Source organism: Salvelinus alpinus, chromosome 5, assembly GCF_045679555.1.
Source record: "Salvelinus alpinus chromosome 5, SLU_Salpinus.1, whole genome shotgun sequence".
Classification (NCBI taxonomy): Eukaryota; Metazoa; Chordata; class Actinopteri; order Salmoniformes; family Salmonidae; genus Salvelinus; species Salvelinus alpinus.
In genome coordinates, this window is record NC_092090.1 from 50,761,624 (window position 1) to 50,779,469 (window position 17,846).

The 17,846-nt window shown below is 43.8% G+C and overlaps 1 protein-coding gene across 3 annotated transcripts in view; it reads right to left on the bottom strand.

Annotated features, from left to right (window-relative positions):
- Positions 1 to 17,846, bottom strand: part of LOC139576299 (C-Jun-amino-terminal kinase-interacting protein 1-like) — a 118,203-nt gene that overhangs the window by 73,080 nt on the left and 27,277 nt on the right. For 2 of the 3 annotated variants that reach the window (XM_071402243.1, XM_071402245.1), the window contains exon 2: positions 13,698 to 13,759. The exons of the other annotated variant lie outside the window; for it this stretch is intronic. In XM_071402243.1, the coding sequence (XP_071258344.1) occupies positions 13,698 to 13,759 (62 nt within the window). The remainder of the gene's footprint in view (positions 1 to 13,697; positions 13,760 to 17,846) is intronic. 3 annotated transcript variants of the gene reach the window in all.

A 17,846-nucleotide genomic window follows, 5' to 3' on the forward strand; every position in this document is an offset into this window, starting at 1 on the left:
GAACTTCCTTGACGAAAAGATCATTAGAAAGCAAATTATGGACTCCTCTTTAAATCTGCATATTTCTCCAAAGCTCAGTTTTCCTGAGTCTGCACAACACTGTCAGGACCAAGGATCAAGGATCAAGTTTTTTAATGCTATATCTCTTGACACATTCATGAAAATAGTAATGGCCTCTAAACTTCAAGCTGCATACTGGACCCAATTCTAACTAAACTACAATTCTAACTAAACTAAGCTGCTTCCTGTGCTTGGCCCTCCTATGTTCAACATAATAAATGGCTCCCTATCCACCGGATGTGTACCAAACTCACGAAAAGTGGCAGTAATAAAGCCTCTTTTGAAAATACCAAATCTTGACCCAAATAATATAAAAACATATTCGGTCTATTTCGAATCTTCCATTCCTCTCAAACAGTTTTGAAAAAGCTAACTGCCTTCCTGAAGACAAAGAATGTATATGAAACGCTTCAATCTGGTTTTAGATCCCATCATAGCACTGAGATTGCACTAGTAGAGGTAGTAAATGAGCTTTTAATGGCGTCAGACCAAGGCTCTGCATCTGTCCTCGTGCTTCTAGACCTTAGTGCTGCTTTTGACACCATCGATCATGACATTCTTTTGGAGAGATTGGAAACCCAAATTGGTCTACACGGATAAGTTCTGGCCTGGTTTAGATCTTATCTGTAGGAAAGATATCACTTTGTCTCTGTGGATGGTTTGTCCTCTGACAAATCAACTGTAGTTTCAGTGTTCCTCAAGGTTCCGTTTTAGGACAACTATAGTTTTCACTATATATTCTACCTCTTGGTGATATCATTCGGAAACATAATGTTAACTTTTACTGCTATGCAGACAATGCACACCTGTACATTTTCGATGGAACATGGTGAAGCCCCAAAATTGCCCTCCCTGGAAGCCTGTGTTTCAGACATAAGGAAGTGGATGGCAGCAAATGTTTAACTTTTAAACTCGGACAAAACAGAGATCCTAGTCCTGTGTCCCAAGAAACAAAGAGATCTTCTGTTGAATCTGACAATTAATCTTGATGGTTGTACAGTCGTCTCAAATAAAACAGTGAAGGACCTGGTGTTACTCTGGGCCCTGATCTCTCTTTTGACAAACATATCAAAACTATTTCAAGGACAGCTTTTTTCCATCTTCAAAACATTGCAAAAATCTGAAAATTTCTGTCCAAATATTATGCAGAAAAGTTAATCCATGCTTTTGTCATTTCTAGATTAGACTACTGCAATGTTCTACTTTCCGGATACCCGGATAAAGCACTAAATAAACTTCAGTTAGTGCTAAACACAGCTGCTAGAATCTTGACTAGAATCAAAACATTTGATCATTTTACTCCAGTGCTAGCCTCTCTACACTGGCTTCCTGTAAATGCTAGGGCTGATTTCAAGGATTTACTGATAACCTACAAAGCATTACATGGGCTTGCTTCTACATATCTTTCCGATTTGGTCCTGCCGTACATACCTACACGTACGCTACGGTCACACGACACAGGCCTCCTTATTGTCCCTAGAATTTCTAAATAAACAGCTGGAGGCAGGGAATTCTCCCATAGAGCTCCATTTTTATGGAATGGTCTGCCTATCCATGTGACATACGCAGACTCCGTCTAGACCATTAAGTCTTTATTGAGGACTCATCTCTTCAGTAGGTCCTATGATTGTCTCGGCCGGTTCCCCTCTCTCCACCAGGATTCTCTGCCTCTAACCCTATTACGGGGGTTGAGTAGCTGGCTTTCTGGTGCTCTCTTCCATCCCGTCCCTAGGAGGGATGCTTCACTTAAGTGGGTTGAGTCACAGACATGATCTTCATGTCCGGGTTTGGCACCCCTCTCGGGTGGGCTAGTAAGGCTGTGTTTTTAAGATATCCCACTAGTGTTGTGGGGGCTGTGTTTTAGCATAGTGGGTGGTGTTATATCCCACCTGGTTGGCCCTGTCCGGGGGTATCGTAGGATAGGGCCAAAGTGTCTCCCGACCCCTCCTGTCTCAGCCTCCAGTATTTATGCTGCAATAGTTTGTGTCGGGAGGCTAGGGTCAGTCTGTTATGTCTGGAGTATTACTCCTGTCTTATCCGGTGTCTTGTGTGAATTTAAGTATGCTCCCTCTAATTCTCTCTCTCTCCCTCTAACTCCCCTACATAAGGGACGCCGATGGCATTACCCGTATGATTGATGAGGATCTCCATATTGCAAATGTACGGTCCCTTACTAGACGTCCGCAAATGTTTTTAAAATAGTCCAACGGCCTCAGGTCGTGCCCCAGGGCCAGATCTTCCGGAAAGTCCGTTTGGTTTCCGTTTTATTACATTTTAGGTAATTTTTCTGCTGTTCCAGAAAATTCCACCAGATGGCGACCGACTGCTTATTGCAAATGGACAAAACATCACAAAAGTGACATGGCCATTTCTCCTAAACGGAAAAGACTTTGAAGACGAAAGGTCACATCTTTCCAAAACTTTATATGTGTGATTAGGCAACCCTCATGAACTGTAAATCAGGCATTTCTCCCGTCAGATGTCCTGGAAAAATTCACACACACACATAGCCAGGATGGAGTAACACAGTGTTGGGCTTACAGGCCTACAGAGCCTGCAATAGTTACCTGCGTTTGAACTATCAAAGAACCGTCAGACCTAGAGCTCTGAAACTTAAATGATAAACCATCAACAAATTGACATGCTGAAATCAACACCAACGAGCGATGGAGAGGAACCACTATCACTGCCCGGCCATCCCGAGTTCAACGGGCCAGTCAATTGCGCATTTCTGCGGTATATTAGAGAATGTGAAATTCATGATGGTAAATGCCCATTGTAAGACATTGCACATTTTTTTTGATGGCTTTTAATGCCTTTAGGGGGGTGCAAGGGATCCATGGCCGGGTAGGGAGCACCCCCCACTCGTGCCCAACTAATAGGGGGTGCCCCTGGTCATTTTGGACGTGTTTCAAAACATCCAACTTCTCTCATTGCATCAAATTCTTACTTCCTAATACTTACTATGATCAAACATGACAAATAGACCTTCTAGGTTGATTCAGGGATTAACATAGTGACATTAACATATCATTTGGTCAGTATAAATGCCATTTGGACATTTGTTATGCCATTTAGACATGGTTCACTGACTTTAGGGTTCGGAAGCCGACTTCCTATGATTATATATGACAAATGGACTCAACATAGCCCTTATGGACAAACTCAATAAAATAAGACAAATGTAGGATCATACGGTTATTATATATGTATAATTGACACAAAAATATATAATATTTGAAAAAAGGTCCAGAAAGCACTTTTGTTTTTAGAGGGTGATGAATTTTTGAAATATTTTTTAGATTTTTCCTTGGGTCTTGACTTAGTGACCATTTGCCATATGAAAATCTACAGTGGAGCGAACTCGCCATCTTTGGGAATTTTGGGGTTTGACAAATGGCATTTGCCATGTTCCACTTGCAATATGGTTTGGATGAACTGCTGTCCATTTGATTGGTATTTGAAATTGTGTATCGCCCAATGGCCATTCATTTTTGTCCATTTCATGGGGGTCTTCCCTTACCTCCCGGAGGACCTGAGCCCTGGGACCATGCCTCAGGACTACCTGACCTGATGACTCCTTGCTGTCCCAAGTCGACCTGGTCGTGCTGCTGCTCCAGTTTCAACTGTTCTGCTTGCAGCTATGGAACCCTGACCTGTTCACCGGACGTGCTACCTTGTCACGGTCCTGCTGTTTCGACTCTCTCTACCGCACCTGCTGTCTCGAACCCATGCCAAATATTTTCAGTCTCCTGAGGGGGAATAGGCATTGTTGTGCGCTCTTCACGACTCTCTTCATGTGTTTGAACCATAATAGTTTGTTGGCTATGTGGACACCAAGGAACTTGAACCTCTCAACCTGCTCGCCTTCTGGCCCGTCGATGAGAATGGTGGCGTGCTCGATCCTCATTTTCCTGTAGTCCACGATCATCTCCTTTGTCTTGATCACGTTGAGGGAGAGGTTGGTATCCTGGCACCACACGGCCAGGTCTCCTCGGTGTCGGTGATCAGGACTACTACTGTTGTATCGTTGGCAAAATGAATTATGTTGTTGGAGTCGTACTTGGCCATGCAGTCATGTGGGAACAGGTAGTACAGGAGGAGACTTAGCACGCACCCCTGAGGGGCCTCCGTGTTGAGCATCATTGTGGCAGATGTGTTGTTACCTACCCTTACCACCTGAGTGCGGCACGTCAGGAAGTCCAGGATCCAGTTGCAAAGGGGGGTGTTTAGTCCCAGGGTTTTTAGCTGAGCTGCAGTCAATGAATAGCATTCTCACGTAGGTGTTTCTTTTGTCCAGGTGGGAAAGGGAAGTGTGTAGTGCAATAGATATTGCGTCATCTGTGGATCTGTAGGGGTGGAATTGAAATTGGAGTGGGTCTAGGATTTCTGGGATAATGGTGTTGATGTGAGCCATGACCAGCCTTTCAAAGCACTTCATGGCTACAGGCGCGAGTGCTATGGGTCTTTAGTCATTTAGGCAGGTTACCTTGGTGTTCTTGGGTACAGTGACTATGGTGGTCTGCTTGAAACATGTTGGTATTACAGACTCAGTCAGGGACAGGTTGAAAATGTCAGTGAAGACACTTGCCAGTTGGTCAGTGCATGCTCGGATTACACGTCCTTGTAATCGGTCTGGCCATGCAGCCTTGTGAATGTAGACCTGTTTAAAGGTCTTACTCACATCCGCTACAAAGAGCGTGATCACACAGTCGTCCGGAACATCTCGTGCTCTCTTGCATGCTTCAGTGCTGCTTGCCTCGAAGCAAGCACAGAAGTAATTCAGCTCGTCTGGTAGGCTCGTATCACTGGGCAGCTCCAGGCTGTGCTTCCCTTTGTAGTCCGTAATAGTTGCAAGCCTTGCCACATCCGACAAGCATCGGAGCCGGTGTAGGCTTAGTCCTGTATTGAATCTTATTCCTGTATTGACACTCTGCCTGTTTGATGGTTAATTGGAGGGTATAGCGCAATTTCTTATAAGCGTCCGGGTTAGAGTTCCGCTCCTTGAAACGCGGCAGCTCTACACTTTAGCTCAGTGCGGATTTTGCCTGTAATCTGTTCTGGTTAGGGTTTGTGCGTACGGTCACTGTGGGGACGACATCATCGATGCACTTATTGATGAAGCCAGTGACTGATGTGGTGTACTGCTCAATGCCATCAGAACAATCCCAGAACTTATTCCAGTCTGTGCTAGCAAAACACTCATGTAGCTTAGCATCTGCGTCATTGAGCGAGTCACTGGTACTTCCTGCTTTAGTTTTGGCTCGTAAGCAGGAATCAGGAAGATAGAGTTATGGTCAAATTTGCCAAATGGAAGGCAGGGAGAGCCTTGTACGTGTCTCTTTGTGTGGAGTAAAGGTGGTCTAGAGTGTTTTCCCTCAGGTTGCACATGTACCATGCTGGTAGAAATTAGGTAAAATGGATTTAAGTTTCCTTGCATTAAAGTCCCTGGCCATTAGGAGCATTGACTCTTGATGAGCATTTTCTTGTTTGCTTATGGACTTACACAGCTCGTTGAGTGCGGTCTTAGTGCCCGCATCAGTTTGTGGTGGTAAATAGACAGCTACAAAAAATATAGATGAAAACTTTCTTGGTAAATAGTGTGGTCTGCAGCTTATCATGAGATACTCTACCTCAGGCGAGTAAAACCTTGAGACTTCCTTAATATTAGATTTTGTGCACCAGTTGTTATTTACAAATAGACACAGACCGCCACCCCTTGTCTTACCCGAGGCAGGTGTTCTATCTTGCTGATGCACAGAAAACCCAGCCAGCTGTATGTTATCCATGTTGTCGTTCAGCCACGACTCGGTGAAACATAATATATTACAGTTTGTAATGTCCCGTTGGTAGGATAGTCTTGATCAGAGCTCATCCAGTTTATTATCTAATGATTGCACGTTGGTTAATAGGACTGATGGTAGAAGCGGATTTCCAGGATTTCCCAAGTCACCCCGACCCATGTCCCCGATATCTCTGTCTCTTCTTCATGCGAATGACAGAGATTTGGGCCTTGTCCAGTGTCTGAAGTAAATCCTTTGCGTACTACTCGTTAAGGAAAAAAATATTTGTCCTGTTCGAGGTGAGTAATCGCTGTCCTGATATCCAGAAGCTCTTTTCGGTCATAAGAGGAGGTGGCAGAAACATTATGTACAAAATAAGTTACAAATAACGCGAAAAAACATACGCAATAGCACAATTGGTTTGGAGCCCGTAAATTGCCATCCATCTCCTCCGGTGCCATTCGCTCCCCTCAAAACCCACTCAGTCTCCTTCACTCACACTGCTCCCTGGTACACCCCGGAGCTATGCCTGTTAAAAGCCAGTGCACGGCGTCCCGAGCATTTGTACAAGTAGACTGGTTGAGTAGTTCACTCTCAAGCATACACAGATCACCTGTTAAAATATAAGAACGCCATCTCAGCTGCAAGAACATCCTATTACTCCGACATCATCAACACTGGTAAAAACAACCCAAAAGTCCACTTCTCCATAGTGAACTTCCTACTTCAGCCTCCTGACAACTTCCCTGCAGAACCTTCCCTGCGATAAATTCCTGAACAACTTCCATCCATCTTAAACCTTCCCTTCCTCTCCAAAATACTGGATTGGGTTGTGGCCACTCAGCTACATAACCTTCACGAACCATTCCAGTCTGTTTTCCGCTCCAAACACAACACTGAAACAGCCCTGTTCAAAATCAGTAACAGCTCCCTCCATGCAGCTGACTCAGGGCTGCTATTCATCCTCATCTTCCTCGACCTGAATGCAGAGTTTCATACCATCTCCTACCCACTCCTCATGAAACGTCTAGTTGGTGTTATGGGTGTTGCACTCTCCTGGTTTTCCCCCTACCTCACTGACCGTCAACAGTTTGTGCAACTGAAAAATCACAGATCAGGGTGCGTGACCTACCCCTGGGAAAGATGCAACATCAAAGTTCACTTCCACTGCAATGCAGATGACACCCAGATGACATCTCCCAACAAACCCACCACTCCCCTCCCTCCTACCTCCCTCATCAGCTGCCTTCAAGACATCCAGAGCTGGATGAGAATGAACCTCCTAAAACTTAACAGCAACAAGACAGAGGTCATGCTCATCGGCTCCAAATCCAACCTCTCCAAACAGTACAACCTCAGCATCACCATAGATGGTTTCCCAGTACCTCTGTCAACACAAGTTTAAAGCCTCTGTGTCACCCTGGAAAGTTCCCTCTCATTTGAGCCCCACATAAAAACCATCACCAGGATATAATTTTCACTAAATACTCTTTCAAACACACACGGTCACGTTGTACTGTGCCATTATGACTATTAGCAGGTAGCTGGACAATAGACTTGCCTAGAAGGAGTGTACGGGGAGAATTCTATCATCAAATGTATTTCTAAGTTAGGTTGGCTGTATCACAACCGGCCGTGATTGGTTGCAATTTCAGTTTAATCCACCAGAAAAGACAAAACAAATAATACCACAAAAAGTCTTATTATATATTATCAAGTTGATGGCACAGTCATATAGCTGGCACCTACATAAAGCTGAGTGACTCATTCATTCATGGCTTTGGATCAAAATAAATAAGTACCAACATTCTTTCTGATAGTCTTAAATAAATACATGTTTTGGTTATCCTGACCGGGACACCATGTACAGTATTATAATTGCCCATTATGGGCTATTAGCAGGACAATATACCTTTACCAACACCTCTCTGTATTTTGATACTTTGTGGATGGGGGCTCCGGAGTGGATGGGAGCTCCCGCAGTGCAAACAGATGCAGGTTCGATACCCGTGCCGGCTGCCACCGGGAGACTCATGAGGCGGCTTTTGGTTTGAATTTAGAATCCTCCAATCCTCTATATGCAATTATTGGTGGAGAGTCATGTTATATTTTTCGATATACTGTAGGCCTACCGTAGTCCTACTAGTGTTGAGCAATGTGATGTTAAAAGTGATGTAGGTCTTATTTATTTAAAGAGCATATTGAAGTTAAAAGCAATAGGATTTGAAGCAATGGCCTACAACTCTTTTAGCACCGCAGCAAGGGTGAAAAAAGTAGGCCCAAAATTAAGCCTGACCTACATTTGAGGTGGTTTTGGGTGACAGCGGCAGAACCGTTGCGGCTAGAAACACAATTCAATCCCAGGAACGTTCCTAAGGTCCTCCTGGTCTGTGCAAGCCTACCATTGACCATGTTGAATTAACCCTTAACAGTAAAAACAGGGAGTATTTATTCTAACAGTAGACATTGACATCTCTCCCCATAGGAATACATTGCCTGCTGCCATAACTTCAACCTGATGCCTATGTGGATTATGATTGCCATATCAATCATCTTCAATGACAATCCATCAGGCCGCTATAAGGATTACCTGTGTTGATTTTAAGCTTCCTGGAGTAACCAGAAGTGGTTATTAACATCACCAAATGGACAGGCTGAAATCAACACCAACGAGCGATGGAGAGGCACCACTATCACTGCTCGGCCATCCCGAGTTCAATGAGCAAGTCAATTGGGAATTTCAGCAATATATTAGAGCATGTCCAATTCGTGATGGTAAATGCCCATTGAAATGTATTGCTAATGGACAGTGTCCGATATAAATAATACATTGCCAGTCTTAACATGTTAAACTGCAGTTGGACATTGTCCATTGCAAATATATTCCTATTGGACAGTGTCCATTACACATTTGCTATATTGTCAGTGTGAACATGCTCTTCTGCAAGTTGACAGTGTCCATTGCCAATACATATCCATAAGGACTTCCCATTATGAAATTGACATGTTGAATCAACACCAACGAGAAATTCTGACTTTCTATGACTTCCTATGATCAAACAAGACAAAAATACCTTATTGATTGATTCAGGGCTTAACATAGTGATATATATATAATTTAGTCAGAATATAGGCCATCTCGACATTATTTTTTAAATTTTTATTTCACCTTTATTTAACCGGGTAGGCCAATTGAGAACAAGTTCTCATTTACAACTGTGACCTGGGCAAGATAAAGCAAAGCAGTGAGACAAAATCCACAACACAGAGTTACACATAAACAAACGCACAGTCAATAACACAATTGAAAAATCCATGTACAGTGTGTGCAAATGTAGAAAAGTAGGGAGGTAAGGCAATAAATAGGCCATAGAGGCGAAAAAATACAAGTTAGCATTAACACTGGAGTGATAGATGTGCAGATGATGATGTGCAAGTAGAGATACTGGGGTGCAAAAGAGCAAGAGGATAAGTTACCATATGAGGATGAGGTAGTTGGGTGTGCTTTTTATAGATTTGCTGTGTACAGGTACAGCGATTGGCAAGCTGAGAGCTGATGCTTAAAGTTAGAGAGGGAGATATAAGACTCCAGCTTCAGTGATTTTTGCAATTCATTCCAGTCACTGGCAGCAGAGAACTGGAAGGAAAGGCGGCCAAAGTAATTGTTGGCTTTGGGGATGACCAGTGAAATATACCTGCTGGAGCGGGTGATACCGGTGGGTGTTGCTATGGTGACCAGTGAGCTGAGATAAGGCGGGGCTTTACCTAGCATATACTTATAGATGACCTGGAGCCAGTGGGTTTGGCGACGAATATGTAGTGAGGGCCAGCCAACGAGAGCATACAGGTCACAGTGGTGGATAGTATATGGGGCTTTGGTGACAAAATGGAAGGCACTGTGATAGACTACATCCAATTTGCTGAGTAGAGTGTTGGAGGCTACTTTGTAAATTACAAGGATCGGTAGGATAGTCAATTTTACGAGTGTATGTTTGGCAGCCAGAGTGAAGGAGGCTTTGTGCGAAATAGAAAGCCGATAATATATTTAATTTTGGATTGGAAATGCTTAATGTGAGTCTGGAAGGAGAGTTTACAGTCTAACCATACACCTAGGTATTTGTAGTTGTCCACATATTCTAAGTCAGAACCGCCCAGAGCAGTGATGCTAGTCGGGCGGGAGGGTGCGGGCAGCGATCAGGTTGAAGAGCAAAAGAGCAAGAGCAAAAGTTCACTTAGTTTAACTAGCATTTAAAAGAAGTTGGAGGCCACGGAAGGAGTGTTGTATGGCATTAACTTCTCTGCGCTACGGATCCCTTTTACGGGATCCCTTTCCTAAACAACCGCTAGAATTGCAGGGCGCCAAATGCAAATATATTATTACAAATATTTAGAATCATGCAATCAAAAGTGAAATATACCAAAACACAGCTTAGCTTGTTGTCAATCCACCTATCGTGTCAGATTTTGAAAATATATTTTACAGCGAAAGAAATCCAAGCTTTTGTGAGTGTAGCTTTCAATGCTACAACAGCTATCCCAAAATTAGCATGGTCACGAAAGTCAGAAAAGCAATAAAATGAATTGCTTACCTTTGATAATCTTCGGATGTTTCCACTCACGAGACTCCCAGTTACACAACAAATGTTATTTTTGTTCGATAAATATTACTTTTATCACCAAAAAACGCCATTTGGATTGCGCATTATGTTCAGAAAATCAAAGCGGTGTTCCGTTCGACAAATTCCAAAAAGTATCCGTAATGGTCGTAGGAACATGTCAAATGTTTTTTATAATCAATCCTCAGGTTGTTTTTAACAAACATAATCGATAATATTTCACCCGGACCATAACCTATTCATTAAGAGACAAAAGGAAAATGGGGTGCCCCTCTCTCGCGCGCAGGAAATATTCAGAGGACACCTGACTACTTTTGAAAAAACGTTTATTTTTCTAAATAAAAGCCTGAAACTATGTCTAAAGCCTGGTCACAGCCTGAGGAAGCCATTGGAAAAGGAATCTGGTTGATACCCCTTTAAATGGAGGTTAGAGGGGCCAGGGAACACAGATTTATTTTATTTTATATCACTTCCTTGTTACATTTTCTCAGGTTTTCGCTTGCAGAATAAGTATTGTTATACTCACAGACAATATTTTGACAGTTTTGGAAACTTTGGAGTGTTTTCTATCCTAATCTGTAAATTATATGCATATTCTACGATCTGGGCCAGAGAAAATGTCTGTTTACGTTGGGCACGTTATTTAAAAAATATATATATATATCTGACCCCTAGCGCTAAGAAGTTAAAGCTCGTTTGGAGGTTTGTTAGCACAGTGTCCAAAGAAGGGCCAGATGTATACAGAATGGTGTCTGCTTAGAGGTGGATCAGAGAATCACCAGCAGCAAGTGTGACATCATTGATATATACAGCGAAAAGAGTCGGCTCAAGAATTGAACCATATGGCACCCCCATAGAGACTGCCAGAGGTCTGGCCAACAGGCCCTCCGATTTGACACACTGATCTCTATCTGAGAAGTAGTTGGTGAACCAGGCGAGGCAGTCATTTGAGAAGCCAAGGCTATTGAGTCTGCCGATAAGAATGCGGTGATTGACAGAGTAGAAAGCCTTGACCAGGTCGATGAAGACGCCTGCGCAGTACTGTCTTTTATCGATGGCGGTTATGATATCGTTTAGGACCTTGAGCGTGGCTGAGGTGCACCCATAACCAGCTCGGAAACCAGATTGCATAGTGGAGAAGGGACGGTGGGATTTAAAATGGTCAGTGATCTGTTTGTTAACTTGGCTTTCGAAGACTTTAGAAAGGCAGGGCAGGATGGATATAGGTCTATAACAGTTTGGGTCTAGATTGTATCCCCCTTTGAAGAGGGGGAAGACCACGGCAGCTTTCCAATCTTTGGGGATCTCAGACAATACGAAAGAAAGGTTGCCAGGTGGAAAACACGGCCAGCCGTAGAGAAATTTTATTGAAATGATCGATTATCATAGCTTTATCAGTGATGACAGTGTTTACTATCCTCAGTGTAGTGGGCAGCTGGGAGGTGCTTTTATTCTCCATGGACTTTACAGTGTCCCAACACTTTTTGTAGGGCAGGATATATGCCATTTGCACATGGTTCACTGACTTTTGGGTTTGGAAGCCAACTTCCTATGATCATATATGGCAAATGGACATAAAATTCTGATTTAGTACTTTCAATACTTATATAAGCCATTTGGACATTTCATATGCCATTTGGACAAGGTTCTGTTACTTTTGTGCTAGGAACCTGACTTCCTATGATCATATATGGCAAATGGACATAACATCATGATTTAGTACTTTCAATACTTTGTGGCATACAGCAGGTCAACCACCAGGGGGAGACTCATCAAGGCCTGGTGACAGACAGAGTATACATCACGAGGTGATGGCTCCCTGTGCTGGACGTGCCAGGTCTCGACGGGCTCTTCGGCCAAGACGAATTGGAGCTGATTGGGGTTGGTGAGTAATCAAGGGCTGATTGCTCACCAGCTGTACGAGTTCCATAAAGCTGCCAGAAGGGCAGCACACAGGGGAGAGACAAGGGGAAGAAAGGACTCCTGTATAGTTGGGGACGGTTCCAGACATAACAGGAGGGAGTTCAGTTCTTGATCCCCACAGGATACGGCAAGACCCGGAGCCCAGAAGACGGTATCCCAGAGAGGGTCTCATGGGGGAGACCTTTTCTTTTTAACTATTAGTTTAATAATCACCTTTGAAACTGAGCTAATCCTACTCTGTCCGTGTCTGATCTGTGTAAACGTTTTGACACAACCCCCTGGTCTGCTACAACTTATATATGCCATTTGGACATTTCCAATGCCATTTGGACATAGTTCTGTGACTTTTGGGATCAGAACCCGACTTCCTTTGATCATATATGGCAAATGGACAAAACATAGGCTTTATGACAAACTCGCATAAAATAAGAGAAATCTATGTCCATGCAGTTCCTACATATGTATAATTGACCAAAAAATTCTAAATAAATGTAAAACGGTCCAAAACACACGTTTTACGAGGTTTTAACATTTTGATTTATTTTTTAGATTTCACACTTGAGACCTGACTTTCAGACCATTTTACATATGAAGTCCTACGGTGGAGTGCGCTCGCCCCCTTTGATTTTTGGTTTATAACACCGAGCATCTGACATGTTCCATTTGCTATATGTTTTTGACCAACTTCCGCCCAATTGAGTGGTATTTGCGAATGTGTATATGGTTGGCCCAATGCCAATAAGATGCCATTCATTTTTTGTCAATTTCATAGGGGTTGCACCTTACCTTCCTTCCCGGTAGGGTTACAGTTACAGTTTTGGGCCTACCTGGCAGGTGTAAAGTGTCCAGGCTTTGAGTGTCCTGCCCCTCAAGTAGGTCCAGTTTATCCTGCCTCCATGGTAGGTTTAGAGTTCCCATCCTTCCAGGTAGGGTTACAGTTCCCTTCCTTCCCGGGTAGGGTCAGAGTTCCCCTCCTTTCAAGTAGGGTCATGTTTAGAGTTCCCTGCCTTCCCAGTAAGCCAAGTATGTCATGACCCTCAAGTATGTCTAATATATCCTGCCCTGCATGGACCGCAGACCCCCTCCTTATTGGGTACGCAGCATCCTAGCCTGCCAGGCTTAGAGCCCCCTGCGATGCTAGGCCAAAAGTTAGCTGCCCCATCTGCAGGTCTGCAGTCTCCTGCCCTGCTTAGATCTCAGCACCCTGCACAACACATTTCTTGGCTGGCTAGCTAGCAAGCAAGCCTAAATGGAGCAAAAAACAGCTAGCTGAATTTCAACAAAAAAATTAACAGATAATGATACAAATTCTTACCTCCACACCAATCGGGAAAGAGGGATTTGTCCTGCCAAAGCATCAATTGCCCTGTTTAGTCCCTGAAAGAAAACAAGTTGAAAAAGAAGATTTCAAATCAAAATCAAATCAAATATTATTTGCCACATGCGCCGGATACAGTGAAATGCATATTTACAAGCCCTTAACCAACAATGCAGTTCAAGAAATGGAGTTAAGAAAATATTTACAAAAAAAACTTAAGTGACATTAAAAAATAAATAAAAGTAACACAACAAAACTACATAACAATAACAAGGCTATACACAGGGGTTACCGGTACCGAGTCAATGTGTGGGGGTACAGGATAGTCGAGGTAATTTGTAAAGTGACTATGCGTAGATTATAAACAGCGAGTAGCAACAGTGTAAAAACAAAGTGTCATTGTGAATAATCTGTGTGGCCATTTGATTAATTGTTCAGCAGTCATATGGCTTGGGGGTTGAAGCTGTTAAGGAGCCTTTTGGTCCTAGACTCCGGTACCGCTTGCCGTGCGGTAGCAGAGGGAACAGTCTCTGACACCGCCTAGTATATACAGTTGAAGTAGGAAGTTAACATACACCTTAGCCAAATACATTTGAAGTCGTAAGTTTACATACACTTAGGTTGGAGTCATTAAAACTTGTTTTTAACCCACTCCACAAATGTCTTGTTAACAAACTAGTTTTGGCAGGTCGGTTAGGACATCTACTTTGTGCATGTTTACAGACAGATTATTTCACTTATAATTCACTGTATCACAATTCCAGTGGGTCAGAAGTTTACATACACTAAGTTGACTGTGACTTTAAATAGCTTGGAAAATTGCAGAAAATTATGTCATGGCTTTAGGATCTTCTGATAGGCTAATTGACATCATTTGAGTCAATTGGAGGTGTACCTGAGGATGTATTTCAAGGCCTACCTTCAAACTCAGTGCCTCTTTGCTTGACATCATGGGAAAGTCAAAAGAAATCAGCCAAGACCTCAGAAAAAATTTGTAGACCTCCACAAGTCTGGTTCATCCATGTGAGCAATTTCCAAATGCCTGAAGTTACCACGTTCATCTGTACAAACAATAGTACGCAAGTATAAACACCATGGGTCCACGCAGCCATCATACCTCTCAGGAAGGAGACGCGTTCTGTCTCCTAGAGATGAACGTACTTTGGTGCGAAAAGTGCAAATCAATCCCAGAACAACAGCAATGGACCTTGTGAAGATTCTGGAGGAAACAGGTACAAAGTATCTATATCCACACTAAAACGAATCCTATATCGACATAACCTGAAAGGACGCTCAGCAAGGAAGAAGCCACTGTTCCAAAACCGCCATAAAAAATCCAGACTACAGTTTGCAACTGCACATGGGGACAAAGATTGTACTTTTTGGAGAAATGTCCCAAGGTCTGATGAAACAAAAATAGAACTGTTTGGCCATAATGACCATCATTATGTTTGGAGGAAAAGGGGGAGGCTTGCAATCCGAAGAACACCATCCCAACCGTGAAGCGCGGGGGTGGCAGCATCATGTTGTGGGGGTGCTTTGCTGCAGGAGGGACTGATGCACTTCACAAAATAGATGGCATCATGAGGCAGGAAAATTATGTGGATATATTGAAGCAACATCTCAAGACTTCAGTCAGGAAGTTAAAGCTTGGTCACAAATGGGTCTTCCAAATGAACAATGACCCCAAGCATACTTCCAAAGTTGTGGGCAAAATGGCTTAAGGACAACAAAGTCAAGGTATTGGAGTGGCCATCACAAAGCCCTGACCTCAATCCTATAGAAGATTTGTGGGAAGAACTGAAAAAGTGTGTGCGAGCAAGGAGGCCTACAAACCTGATCTAGTTACACCAGCTCTGTCAGGAAGAATGGGCAAAAATTCACCGAACTTATTGTGGGAAGTTTGTGGAATGCTTACCGAACATTTGACCCAAGTCAAACAATTTAAAGGCAATGCTACGAAATACGAATTGAGTGTATGTAAACTTCTGAACCACTGGGAGTGTGATGAAAGAAATAAAAGCTGAAATAAATTATTCTCTGTGCTATCATTCTCTATTATTCTGACCTTTCACATTCTTAAAATAAAGTGGTGATCCTAACTGACCTAAGAAAGGGAATTTTTACTTCGATTAAATGTCAGGAATTGTCAAAACTGAGTTTAAATGTAGTTGGCTATGGTGTATGTAAATATACGACATCAACTGTATATGTAAACTCGGCAGTACAGAACAGCAGCCTCTGGTAAGACAACGGGTGGAGGTCTATGTATATTTGTAATCAACAGCTGGTGCACAATATCGAAGGAAGTCTCAAGGTTTTGCTCGCTTGCGGTAGAGTATCTCATGATAAGCTGTAGACCACACTATCTACCTAGAGAGTTTTCATCTGTATTTTTTGTAGCTGTTTTGCTAGTACAGACTGTAATAAGTTCCAGGATTCTTCCAATAGCATTGAGGAGTACACCACATCAGTCACTGGCTTCATTGATAAGTGCATCGATGACGTCGTCCCCACAGTGACTGTACGTACATACCCCAACCAGAAGCCATGGATTACAGGCAACATCCGCACTGAGCTAAAGGGTAGAGCTGCCGCTTTCAAGGCGCAGGACTCAAACCCGGAAGCTTATAAGAAATCCTGCTATGCCCTCCTACGAACCATCAAACAGACAAAGCGTCAATACAGGACTAAGATTGACTACACCGGCTCTGACGCTCGTCGGATGTGGCAATGCCTGCAAAGGGAAGCAACCGAGAGCTGCCCAGTGACACGAGCGTAACAGACGAGCTAAATAACTTCTATGCTCGCTTCGAGGAAAGTAACACTGAAACATGCATGAGAGCATCAGCTGTTCCGGACGACTGTGTGATCACGCTCTCCGCAGCCGATGTGAGCAAGACATGGTCAACATTCACAAGGCCGAAGGCCCAGACGGATTACCAAGACGGGTACTCCGAGCATGCGCTGACCAACTGGCAAGTGTCTTCACTGACATTTTCAACCTCTGCCTGTCTGAGTCTGTAATAACATGTTTCAAGCAGACCACCATAGTCCCTGTGCCCAACAACACTAAGGTAACCTGCCTAAACGTCTACCAACCCGTAGCACTCACGTCTTTAGCCATGAAGTGCTTTGAAAGGCTGTTCATGGCTCACATCAACACCATTATCCCAGAAACACTAGACCCTCCAATCCAATTTGCATACCGCCCTAACAGATCCACAAATGATGCAATCTCTATTGCACTCCACACTGCCCTTTCCCACCTGGACAAAAGGACCACCTATGTGACAATGCTATTCATTGACTGCAGCTCAGCGTTCAACCCCATAGTGCCCTCAAAGCTCATCACTAAGCTAAGGACCCTGGGACTAAACATCTCCCTCTGCAACTGGATCCTGGACTTCCTGACGGGCCACCCCCAGGTGTTAAGGGTAGGTAACAACACATCCGGCACGCTGATCCTCAACACGGAGGCCCCTCAGGGTTGTGTGCTCAGTCCTCTCCTGTACTCCCTGTTCACTCATGACTGCATTGCTAGGCACGACTCCAACATCATCATTAAGTTTGCCAATGACACAACAGTGGTAGGCCTGATCACCGACGAGACTGCCTATAGGGCGGAGGTCAGAGACCTGGTAGTGTGGTGCCAGGACAGCAGCCTCTCCCTCAAACAGATCAAGACAAAGGAGATGATTGTGGACGACAGGAAAAGGACGACCGAGCATGCCCCCATTCTCATCGACGGGGCTGTAGTGGAGCAGGTTGAGAGCTTCAAGTTCCTTGGTGTCCACATCACCAACAAACATGGTCCAAGCACGCCCAGACAGTCGTGAAGAGGGTACGACAAAACCTATTCCCCCTCGGGAGACAGAAAAGATTTGTCATGGGTCTTCAGATCCTCAAAAGGTTCTACACCTGCACCATCGAGAGCATCCTGACTGGTTGCGTCACTGCCAGGTATGGTAACTGCTCGGCCTCCGACCACAAGGTACTACAGAGGGTAGTGCGTGCAGCCCAGTACATCGCTGGGGCCAAGCTTCCTGCCATCCAGGACCTCTATACCAGGCGGTGCCAGGAAGGCCCTATAAATTGTCAGACTCCAGCCACCCTAGTTATAGACTGTTCTCTCTGCTACCGCGT